General features: G+C 40.3%; 2 protein-coding genes across 10 annotated transcripts in view; both read right to left on the bottom strand.

The window, feature by feature from the left end:
• The window catches only part of LDLRAD3 (low density lipoprotein receptor class A domain containing 3), an 852,030-nt gene that overhangs the window by 389,140 nt on the left and 449,982 nt on the right, over positions 1-12,908 (bottom strand). The gene's annotated exons all lie outside the window — the stretch shown is intronic.
• SLC1A2 (solute carrier family 1 member 2) overlaps positions 1-12,908 on the bottom strand; it is a 157,017-nt gene that overhangs the window by 22,636 nt on the left and 121,473 nt on the right. For all 7 annotated transcript variants that reach the window (XM_007521822.3, XM_060176605.1, XM_060176602.1 and 4 more), the window contains 2 exons: positions 6,282-6,515; positions 1,180-1,374 (listed from right to left, as the gene is read on the bottom strand). In XM_007521822.3, coding sequence (XP_007521884.1) covers positions 1,180-1,374; positions 6,282-6,515 — 429 coding nt within the window. The remainder of the gene's footprint in view (positions 1-1,179; positions 1,375-6,281; positions 6,516-12,908) is intronic.

Below are 12,908 nucleotides of genomic sequence, written 5' to 3' on the forward strand. Positions count from 1 at the left end.
CAAGGGCTTGAACCTGGGTCCTCCTGTGTGCTCTACCAGATGTGCAGAACTTTGGTTAGAGGGTGTGGTGACTTTCATACACCAAATACGGGTGTGAAATTATGCCCCTGAAATTTTATAATTTTGTAAAATACTGCTAATCACTAATACAAAAAATGAAGACAAACAATCATTTTGAGTTCCTAATGGTATTTGGAAGCAATGCTTGAGATGTCATGAGGGTATCACCTTCATGATGAGACCAGTGCCCTTTTACGAGGAGATGGGAGAGAACTTGCTTTGCATCTCCATGTTCCAAAGAAAGACTATATGTGCTCATGGTGGAGAGGCAACTCTCTGAAGCCAGGAGGGAGGACATTCCCCATGAGCAGGACCTGGTGGCACCTTGATCTTGGGCTTCCAAGCCTCAAGAATGTGAGAAATAAACACCTGTTGTTTGAGCCATCCAGTCTGTGTATTTTGTCACAATAGCCCCAGATGACTGAGACAAGAACCTGTCTGCCAGGGTGGTAGTGAAGATTAGATAAATTGATCGATGTAAGGGTTAGGTATGGGGAACAATGTGGTTTAAATGCCCTCTTTGGAAAAATTTCTTTCTGAACTAATTCAATGGTGACTACATATGGGGAAAAATGGCTTTAGTAAAATAAAAAAATATTCACTATTTATTTGTAATAAAGTGGTATAGGTGATGTATATGAACTCTTCCTTCCAGTATTTCACCAGCCCTGTCATTGCCCCCCTGGAATACTGAAGGAGGATGCTTTAATGAAAGAAAAACAGGTTCTAGTGTCAGCAGATATAATGTCCTGCTGGCTCGTTGCTGACAGTGTTGCCTTGGAAACACTACCATAGTCCTCAGCATCTGTGCTTTCTCATAAATTGGCTTAGAAATAATTATCTTGCAACCCCCCAAAATTGTTAAAAATCAAATAATATCAAGTCTCAGAAGTAATTTCATATGCATGGAACACAGAAAAAAACACTTAAAGAACCAGCTTCTTTCCTGCCATAATCCTTTCTCTTTGGGTTTGCAATAAGGCCTCTTCTCTGCTGTTTCTTTTATTGCCATTCTGTCAGAAAAACTGAAATTCAAGCGACCCTTGTGAAACTGAGTTAGTGTGGAAGAAGACAAGGGGAATGCTTGTTTTCATGCTTTGATACACCCCCTACACTCACCTGACAGTCACAATCTGGCCTCCATCTAGGACAACACCATTCATCTGGGCAATAAAGATGGCGGCCACTGCTTCATAAAGGGCCGTACCATCCATGTTAATGGTTGCTCCAACTGGCAGGACAAATCTGGTCACACGCTTATCAATCCCCAGGTTTTCTTCCAGGCAACGGAAGGTGACTGGCAGAGTTCCCGCACTGACAGAATGAGGAGAGAGAGAGAAGAGTTATGTTCACTTTAGAGAAGAAAAACAAAAACATGGAATGGAATGCTCCCACGAAGTCTTAGTTCTTTTCTTCCAGTCTAGCAATGTGACATGCACAAAAACAGTGTCTGGAACTAAATTAAAACCCTGTGATTTGGAGGCTCAAATTCATTCTCATCAAAGATGCTAATAGGCAGCAAAATATTTTGGTAGTTCTTTTTAAATCTACACAAACCTTCAAATTCTCTTTCTCTTTTGCTTGCTATTTCCATCATGCATTAAATTAGAAGCATGTCTGATTTTCCACATAAACTTGGTTCAAAAAAATGTCTAAAAGGAATCTGCTATCAATAGTAAATTGAATGAGAGATTTCTGAATGACCCATAATTTCATGCTCATTATGCTATTTCCTACACAATGATTGCATGGGTTGTGTCCAGCCCCTGGGAGTTGCTCCAACTTGTGTCTGCTAGCACATTCAACACATTTAACAAGAACCAAAGCTTCTAGCATTTCAGTGGGGACCCTTACCAACAGTTCAACTCCCTGAGATATGATTACCACCCAACTCTACTGTCATTCCAATGACATAGGGCACAAAGGCATGCGCTCTCTAGTTAATAAAAAACTCAATATGGAGTGACTTCACCACCAACTCCTCCCAGGCATGGGATGGGAAATCTTGACCACATGACCCAGCTTCCAAGATCAGAACTCCTGACATAACCATGGATCTTCCTCAAGAGGAGAACTGTAAGAAAAGGATTGCTGAAGGCCAGAATATTATCTCCAGGTGGACACAGAGGTACATATTAGGGGAGATGGATTTGCTTCAAAGTTTAAAATGGAAAAGGATGTAGCACATGTAAGTTGTCACAGGAAAACTTTGTGATCTATTCGTTTTAGAAATGTTTTTATTTAAACCTTATCAAAGTGAATCTGAAGGATGCCAATCAGATAGTACTTTACCTCCTTTGCATTTTCAACTTTAGTCATGATTCCTTCTATTGGTCAGAATTGAGACTCCAGCCCGGATGGACATAGATATCTGCAGAGGTGTTAGTTTCTCAAGGAATGGAAGAGAAACATAAACTTCTAGGAAACTAAATAAAGTGTAGATTCCAGGGTCTACTCAGAACCCAGGAACTGGAAGATCTAAAATTAAGGTTGCCTAAATCTGCATCTTATCAAATCACTAGCCTATAAGCTCTAAAGAATAACCTGAGAAAGCCAGAGTCATCTCATTAATTAACAAAAAATTACTATTTGTGATTTCAAGCCTTTTCAAGGATCTGTTGCCCCCTTCTTAGTCTTGGAAAGGGAGAATAAATGAATGTTTCCAGATCTTCCATTACTAATGTCTTATAAACTCAGGAGAGAAATTAGGGATCTAGTCTCATCTACATGACAGGAAGCCATCTTACCTAACTGACAAACTCTCCTATTTTAATGAGATGTTCGTGCCCCTTTCTCTCTCACCCTCCATTCCACTTCCCCAGCCTTACTAGTCCTTTTGAAGTGTTGCCATGGCTTCATGGTTGGTCTGAAATAGCAGTTCAGCTGTGGGAGACAGCTGGGATCCTCTATGGTATGAGTTTAATGACACTTCTAGGAAGATTGGAATACATTGATTTTTATTACTACAATTCACTTCCCAAAATGTCATCAAAGAGTCTTTAGTCAACTAAATAAAATGAGAAAAATAATTGGTTGGGCACAAAAATATCCTCAACTTCTCTACAGGACAGACATTGCATCTTAAAGAGGGTCTAAGTTCCTTTAAGTCCCCATGTAATCTAAGGCTTGGGCATTTTGTATTTGTGGTCATAATGGCAAAGAAACTCTGAGGTAGTTCTTAGTACGTGACCTCTGCCATGCTCACTGTTTAAAACAAGAAGTTCTGCAGCCAGGCAAAAGTCACATTTTCAGACAAAGAATGAAAGCACTATTTCTTTTTTTCCCCTGAAATAAAGGGTAAGTAGGGAAAGCAGGAGAGGGCCAGGAAGTGGTGTACTTGGTTGAGTGCACATGTTGCCATAAGCAAGGACCCAGGTTCAAGCCCTTGGTTCCCACCTGCAGTGGAGAAGCTTCACAAGCGACAAAGCAGTGCTACACATGTCTCTCTCTTTCCCTCTGTCTTCCCCCTTTCTCTCAATTTCTCTATGTTCTACCAAATTAAGAAATAATAAATATAAAGCAGGAGAAGAGACAGGCTTAGAATTTATTGCTTTGGCTAGATAATCTACACATTCATCTCTGATCAGATATTTTGTCTAAATTAAAATCATCTAAGAGTTAAATGTGAATTTGAGTCAATCATATACCCTTAAATTTTACCTTGTCTTACAAAAGTACCAGGATAATTGTCTAGACTTACAAAGACAAGTTAGTAATTTTTTGAAACAAAACCATTAAGGTGTTGGGGAAAAAAGCATGAACTATCATTTTATAATCTGTGATGAAGATATTCCTGAACAAAACTGAACACTTAAATACTAAAGAAAAATACCAATAACTCCAATAACTTACAAATTTAAAACTTTCTGTGACAAAAAAATTAACAATACTCCTGTCTTTAAGGCAAATATCAAGCACAGAGGAACAGTTGTAACATATGAGTTAATATTTTTATACGTCAAAGAGATGCAAGCCAATCAGGAAAAGATGAATTACCCTCCCCAACCCCAGGAAAGGAAGAATCACAGTTAACAGAATGGTGGAGGTGAAGGAGGATCAGTTTAAAAAGGCTTCTCCCATCACTAGGAATCAAAGAAATAGAAACTTAATGAGATCATTTTTCACCACTGAGATTGGATTCAATTAAAGTGCCCTCCAGAACCTAGTGCTGCTGAGTAGGTGAAGAATGGTGCACCTGTATATGCTGGCGGTGTGCAAACAAAACCAGTGAACTTTTCTGAATAGTCACCTGGCCATTCGTCTTAAAACCACGAATGTGCTCACCACTGGACTCAGAAGTTCTACTTCTAGAAATATTCCCTGAGGGGTTCATCAGATAACTTTGTTGAGATGTACATGCAAAGATGCTTGTCGCAGCGCTATTTAACAGGCACGCCTTAAAGGTACATGGCATGCTGCAGGTAGCGCCCGCCCTGTAGTGCTGCACAATGTATGACTATGTAGTTAAAAAAACAGTGGCCAAGGGTGCTGAGTCAACTGGGCAAAGGGGTCAAGTATATGGTGAAGGCTTGAGGAGACTTTACACTGTGAACTTTATATAGTTAGATGGATATTTACAACGATGTCTACCTGAAACTTTATTTTATTTACTATATATTTAGCATTTAATAATAATATTATTAATTAGTGTTGCTTCAGTACACAAATTAAAAAAGTAGTGAAATCTGTACTCGCTGATCAAAATTTTGTGAAAGATTAGGAAGTAAAAAAATAGCAGCTTACAATATTTGTATAGTCATAACTGGAAAGCTAGACAACTGTCACGACTAACTGAAGTTCACTGCCAATTATCATCAAGCAATAGGATAATTGCGATATATACTTCACGGTTTCTCTCCCTGAGATAGTCTACTGAAACTAGATTCTTATTCATTTATTTTTACTTTTATTTACTTTTTTAATATTTTTATTTATTATTGGATAGAGACAGAGAGAAATTGAGAGGTGAGGGGAAGATAGGGAGGGAGAGAAAGAGAGAGAGAGAGAGACACCTGCAGCCCTGCTTCACCACTTGTGAAGCTTTCCCTTTGCAGGTGGGGGACCAGAGGCTTGAACCTGGGTCCTTGCACACTTTAATTTGAGTGCCTAACCAGATGCGCCACCACTTCGCCCCTGATTCTCATTAATGTACAAGACAGAAATGTAATTTGGCTTCCCAGGAGTCACTATTGGCTTGTGAGCTCAGGAAACCCTGACTGTGGCTTGATAGCTTGGAACAGCAGCCACTTGGAACAGTCACACACACTGCCAGAGCTCGGATGTGGGCTCTGCCCACGAGGGCCTGCTGACCTGTGGCGCGGGCACTGACTGAGTTAAGAGCTGCAGAGTTTGCCTGCCTCCCTGTCACATGCTTTACAACGCCCTTTTAATTTGAGGCCCAAGAACACATGTGCAAAAACAAATAGCTGTTGCAGGCTGATCCAGTAATACTCAAGTCTTTGAAATTCTAAATTGCCTGTCACCTTAATGCATGTGTTTATTCTGTTAGGTTCAGTCCTAAATGACATAATAAATAAATTTCTTCTGCCCATTTCTGGAGTCTGTGGTGACTTCTAAGACACTGGGATCAGGCTGAAAAAAAAAAAAAAGGAAGGGGGGCACTAATTCTCAGTTAATGTCAAGTGAAAATAACATCAGCCTGATATTCTCAGAATCAATGGCAGTTGGAGGGTCACACGGAGGTCAGTGATTTGACTGACTGAGGGTTAATTTGAAAAATCCCATCTAACTTTTGCTATTTCCCTGCAAAAGCTCACTGACTTTGTAAAAATTATTTCAAAAGGGTGGCACTTTGCAATTCCAATTTTTTTTCAGATCACAGAATTTCTTAAATAGAATGGCATTCTGTCACACCCTTTTGCAAAACATTCAAAACTAATGATACATATGGCAAATTAGGCATGCGGACTATTGCCATGCACTCAGTCTGGAAATTGGAGAGCCAGCTCCACTACCGATGCAAGCCAGTGAAAATGTTCATCAGAAGGCCAAAAGTTTCTAGGAATCAAAAAATGGAAACTGTCCATTGCTTCAAAAAGATTCTAATGTTGTGAAAAGTGCTCTCATTGAGTTTTTTGATGTGGAGATGGGCTTTGAAAAAAAAGAGGAGGAGGAAGAGCAAGAGAAGAAGGACAAATGGTTCAGAAAGAAAAGGAATGAGCAGAGAGAAAGAAAGAAAGGTGATTTCTTGTGTTCTCTACCTGGAAGCGGTACCCAGGGCAGTGATCCAAGCTTGGAAAATGCCAGCAAAAAAGGAGAAAGGGTTTTTCCTGGTCACTACAAAGTAAATCAAGGGGAGAAAGATGCCCCCATGGATGATGAGGCCCACAATCACCGTGATCATGTACATTCCCAGTTGCCTAGCAACCACTTCTAAGTCCTTGATTGCAATGATCTTCCCACAAATTAGGCAGGCTATACCCAGGGGAGAGTACCTGAAAAACATAAAAGGCAGGGAAAAAAAAAAGCATTGATGAGAACAATATGGAATTTGGAACTTCAATATGGGTTCTCCTATGCACTGCACTCTGAGAAAACTCTTCACAACTCTGTACAATTATGTTTTTTTCAAAGAGGGTTGGTCAGGAGATTCAGCTGATGCTCTTGCTTTACTTCAGAGTAAATGCCTTCTGTGCAACCTCTCCTATGGATTCGGTGACCCCTGCTCTGATGGGAAATTCTAAGGCAAACTTTGCTGTAAAGGCAGTTCTTAGAAATCACAGACACAAGTTTTACCATCTCTTAGATAAGCACCGAGTAAAAGTTGAGAGACACATAGGTTATGACTTTGAGAATCCTGTTTGATTTCCTTGAAACAACTCCTTCCTTGAAAAGTGGGAATAAACTTTGAGTTTCTCAATAAAGTACATTAGAGTTTTGTTCAACTCTAAAAGATGATGTTCATAAATCTGTTTTGGCTTTGCCTTGAAAGAAGTGTAGTTAAATAATAAGAAAGCCTGACTGAGAAAGTGTAAAAGAGGAAAACATCAAAACAAGAAAACCAACTGAGCCAGAGAACATTCAGAGGAAAACGCACTGAGGCATCTCTTTCCATTTTTATTCGAACAACAGTGCTAGCTCCCTCGGCTGTGTCTAAAGCAATGTGATGATAGCTTCACATACACTCACCACAGTCCTATAATCTAGGTATCTGTCAAATGAGGAAATTGAGGTTCAGAAAAGTTAAATAATCAATCTGAGACCATGAAACCAGGGAGTGGGCCGAAAACTACCTCAGATCTGTGTAGTGCTGGGATCCCCCCCCCCCCCCGCCCCATCAAGTCAAACCACTTCCTTTGAGTTAGTAATCACAACTCTTTGTTGATGAGTAGACAATTTAGCATGTACCAATGTGTCCTGTATAAACGCAGTTTCAATTCTATATTACTATTTTATAGAGATCTTAGAAACAGTTTATTGTTGTCCTCACTCTTCTTTTTAAAATTTATTAATTAAAGGAAACATTGACAAAACCATAGGATAAGAGGGGTACAACTGCACACAATTCCCACCACCAGACCTCGGTATCTCATCCCCTCCCCCGATAGCTTTCCTATTCTTTAACCCTCTGGGAGTATGGACCCAGGGTCATTGTGGGATGCAGAAGGTGGAAGGTTTGGCTTCTGTTATTGCTTCTCCGCTGAACATGGGCGTTGACAGGTCAATCCATACTCCCAGCCTGCCTCTCTGTTTCCCTAGTGGGGCAGGGTTCTGGGGAATCAGAGCTCCAGGACACATTGGTGGAGCTGTATGTCCAGGAAAGTCTGGTTGTCCTCACTCTTAAGGAAACTACACATCTTCTCTTTCATGTTGAGCAGTTTTTATTTTTTTCTTGCATGTTTGGTAACATTCCTGTTTCTTGATCAACCAGGTGGGTAGTGTAGGAGCATGAACTTGTTTGGACTGTGACTTTCTGACTAAAATGAAAACCTTTGTGTGAGGATGCTACCTCATTGAGAATGATGGGCACAATTGAGAGGAAGACAGCAAGGAACATGAAATCCTGGAGAAAGTTCCCAGCGGGGATAAGGCAGACAGGATATGGAGAGGAACAACTGAATGAGTTGGGGTTATTTTGCAATTGTGTCTATAGCATGTCCTGCCTGGGCTGAAGACAAGGTGGCCAGGATAGATGAGGGTCATATTACACTGTGCAAGACATGGAGCTTTGCAGTCACTTAGCAACTATCTGACCTTGGTTGCTGATTTATTTCCAATTTATAGATATTCAAATGGAGGCTTAGAGCGGCTAATTCCAGCCTCACGGGGTTGGCAAGAGGGTCACAGTTTTGAACATGCAGTGGTAAGGTAGTCACTGTGAGAAATCCCTTCTGCAAGTCTGTCAGTACCATTAGCTCCCTAACTGCTGTATGTGGTTCTGTTTTCATACATAGGTCCTGTGTCCTCCACACTCATGCTTATTGAACCAGGTTTGAGTTAACAAGGCTGTCAGAAACATTTCACAAGCCACACTGTGGCTTGAAACATTTCCTCAGGAGGAATTTTCTCCAGAAAGAGCTGATTTGTAACTGACACTAATTAGTTAAAACATTAGCATAGCTGCTGTCCCCTCGCTCCTTGCTCGCTCGCTCCGCTCCTCCTTTCCCTGAGGGTGGGAGTGAACGCCTTAAGGAGTCACACCTTTACATTCTTCCATTTTATAGTCTCCTGGTGCACCAGACACAGCATCGCACAGATGAGAGGGCCAGCCTCAGGGCCCGGCTCTTTGCTCAGTGGGGTTGTAAGTGACTGAGCACAATGTACCTCCTGATAGAACCAACAGACATTTTTCTTCATGTATAAAAAGAAAAATTCTGTCCTAGGCATCAATCACCTTTTAGTAGTGTCCAGAAAACACAATTACAAGGTGTTTGGGGGTGGCATTGCACTTTCTTGTTCTTCTAGGAAAGTGATTTATTGGAATAGAGAGGGGAAAATATGTTTTTAAGTCTCAATGCCAAGAAAGGACAACTGTACAGCCTGCTTAGAGGATGCATTTGAGTACATATCCATAAGCTTAACTGCCACCCTAACTAGTATAAACATTAATTAAGATAAGAAAAGAGACTTTGCTCTGTAATATCTTTTAGGGCCATTACTTCCCTGCACCTGCTGGAGCTTCTCAGGGTCTGAGTTTTCATTAATGAATTAGCTTCTTAGAGCTAACAATCCATAGAAAAGAAAGGGCCAAAGCATAGGGTTCAAAGTTTCTGAGATGGAAGTCGGGCGGTAGTGCAGCGGGTTAAGTGCATGTGGCACAAAGCTCAAGGACCAGCGTAAGGATCCCAGTTCGAGCCCCCAGCTCCCCACCTGCAGTAAAGTCGCTTCACAGGTGGTGAAGCAGGTCTGCAGGCATCTTTCTCTCCCCCTCTCTGTCTTCCCCTCCTCTCTCCATTTCTGTCCTATCCAACAACAACGACAACAATAATAACTACAACAATAAAACAAGGGAAACAAAAAGGAATAAATAAATATTTTTTAAAAAACAAAGCTTCTGAGATGACACAGTCAATGGCATAAAACAACATGAGTGAAGAGGCTGAGGACTCCATTGATAGTGTGGGGAGAAGCAATGACTGCCACATTGCCTTGACACTGGTTGTATCCTGATTTCTGAGCACTCTTTTCAAACTCACTGATTCACTAAGGACTGACCTGCCAAGTGTTTTCTTTGGAATATTGCTTCACCCACTCTTGCCTCTGTTCACTTTTTTCTTTTTCTTTTCTCTTCTTTCTTTCTCTCCTTTCTTTCTTCCTTCCTTTCTTTCTTTCTTTCTTTCTTTCTTTCTTTCTTTTTTGTGGCCTCTAGGGTTATTGCTGGGGCTTGGTGTTGGCACTATAAATCCACTGTTCCTAAAGGCCATATCTTCCTTTTTTTTAATTTTTTTAACTTGATAGGACAGAGAGAAATTGAAAGAGGAGGGAAAGACAGAGAAGGGATGAGAAACATAGACATCTGTAGACCTGCTTCAAAGGTGGGGAGTGGGGTTTGAATCAAGATCCTTGCATGGGTCCTTATGCTTAACTGTGGTGTGTTAACACCCAGCCCCCACCTCTGTTCACTTTGTATCTCAGGTTTCATCAGCCTAAACTTCTCATGAAGTTTCCCCTTTTAGGTCTGCATTCTACTAGACAGCCTTAGTCACAGAACACAATATAATATAGCCAGAATTCAGTGCTTATATATTCAGATGCCTGCTCCAGAGTCAACTGGTCAGACTGGTGATAGTCTGGATTGCATGGACCCACCATATAACCAGAGAATTAGAAAGGCTTCTGAAACTCTCCATCTGTGCTTCATGAGTGGTGAAGCAGTTCTGCGGGTATCTCTCTTTCTCTCTCCATGTCTATCAACCCACCTCTCTTGATTTCCTTTCTCTCTATTCAGTAATACATTAATTTAAGAAAAAAACCTTTTTTAAAAAATTTTTTTAAGAAAACTTTTTAAAAAGAAAGGTTCCCAATGTGTTCCAGAGTCTCACCCCTCCAGAACCCAGCCCTCCCCCACTAGGTAAAGATAGAAACAGGCTGGGAGTGTGGATCTACCTGCCAACGTCATGTCCAGCAAAGAAGGAATTACAGAAGCCTTTGTACCTTCTGCTCCCCATAATGAATTTTGGTCCATACTCCCAAAGGGATAAAGAGTAGGAAAGCTTCCAGTGGAGGGGATGGGATATGGAACTCTGGTGGTAGGAATTGTATGAGATTGTACACCTGTTATCTTGCTATCTTGTTAATGATTAGTAAAACACTAGTAAAAAATATAAAGGTTCCTGAAGCAAGCTTTGAGGTATTTATATTCTAAATAAGATTCCCTGGGTGATTTTTGAAAGAATTCACTTATTTTTCAATGATAAGGAGAGAGAGAGAGAGAGAGAGAGAGAGAGAGAATATCACTTTGACATATGTAGTGCCAGGGATTGAATTCAGGACCTCATGCTTGTGGGCCCAAGTCTTTTATCTGCTATGCCTCCTCCTAGATCACCCTCACGGATAATTATATGTTTGAAAATCAGTGATTCAAGGAATAAAATCAGATCTGCAACTGATGAAAGGCAGAAGCGATTTGGTTAACCTTTAGAAATCATTTGCCTTAACTCCAATTTATTGGAGACCTTTGGTCTTAATCCACTATAGTAATTAAATTGGGACTTTCAGGCAAAGGACAGATGGAAGGACAGATGCTTAGAATAAATGTAAATGGAGAAACTTTCTCAGTCCTATTCAAATGTCATTCTGGTTCTGTCACACATGCCAGCCTACCAATTGGGGATGGGTCCCCCAAGAACTCAGAAACGGAAGAGACGTTCAACGAAGAGATTTTGGAAAAAAAAATAATAAGGATAAAGATCACACCTAGTGTGGTTCAGGAGGTGGTGCAGTGAATAGAGCACTGACTCTTGAGCCTGAGGTCCTGAGTTCAATCCCCTGGCAGCACATGCACCAGAGTGATGTCTAGTTCTTTCTCTCCTCCTATCTTTCTCATGAATAAATAAAATATTTTTTAAAAAAATAAAGAAAATATATATATATTAAAGATATCACACCTAGTGCATGATCAAGGTTCAAGAGAAGCCCCCACTACATTGAATAAAGCTTTGATGCTATGGTCTCTTTTGCTCTCTCTTTATCTCTGCCTCTCTCTCTCTCTCTCTCTCTCTTTCTCTCTCTCTCTCCTGAAAAAGTCACGTCAGTGCAGTGAAACCTCGTGAAGAAAAAAACATAAATTAATGTTTTTCTCTTTTTCTTCGTGAATTAAGAGGACCATGGAGGGTTCTTAAAGACACAGTGAGTCCGAGAGAGATGGCTCACTAGGTAGGATGCCTGCCTTGCTCAATGTGCAGCACAGTTTGAGCCCCGACAGCATATGAGGTCAACAAGAGAAGCTTCTGTGTTGTAGTGACTCCCTCTTTCTGTCTCTCCCACTCTGTCTATCAGAATGAAAGGAAGTGGTTCAGAGTTGTGAAGACACACATACACAAGGCCCCAGTTATACAAAATAAAAAAGAAGAAAGAGAAAAGAGAGAGAAATCTTAATGAACACAGGGAAGCAAAGGATAAAGATTAGTTGATAATAACTTATCACAAATAGCAACAGTAACAATTCATATCAAGTGCTTGCACAGGAAGTAGTTGATTGTTGATCACAACTTTATATTAATATCTCAGTAACATTATGGTTTGGATTCTAAAACAAGCTGTTTAACAGATCTGGATGTTGGGGTTTAGGGTGTGCTTACTTTGCCTGGAAGTCACACAGCTAGCTAGTAATAGGAAGGTCTTGGATTTAATCCAGTCTGAAGTCAGAGCAGAAGTGGAATTAGAAGTCAATCTGTACAGTTCCCATTACTCAGACTAAACTGGGCGGGGTGCTATGTGCTTACTTTCCTCATCTGGGAAATACAGTTACCAAATGTAATTATTTTTATGAGGTCCTATTGTGAAGATTGCCTGAGTTAGTGCATGCAAAGTAATTAAAGTAGCATTAAGCATATATCAGGGCACTGGCAAATCTTAGTTATAATAGAATGACAATCACTATTGTGATACTTTTAATAATAAATAAGTTCAGTGTAGTAATTGAAATGTACTAAGAATTTAATGACTGTTATAATTTAATAAGGATTACTATTAGAATAGTAAGAATCTTCTGAGAGTCATATTAATGTTGTTACCCCTTATTAACACAGAGGGAATATACTGGTATTCTGAATATATAAGCTTTGAGGGATCAAAGAGAGGTTAGAAATCTGATCTAGAACTTCCCTAGGCATCTTATTCAAATGTTGATACTGACAAGCACAAGAATGAAAGAAATGTGTAGAATT

This window comes from Erinaceus europaeus, chromosome 17 (genome assembly GCF_950295315.1).
Source record: "Erinaceus europaeus chromosome 17, mEriEur2.1, whole genome shotgun sequence".
Taxonomy (NCBI): Eukaryota; Metazoa; Chordata; class Mammalia; order Eulipotyphla; family Erinaceidae; genus Erinaceus; species Erinaceus europaeus.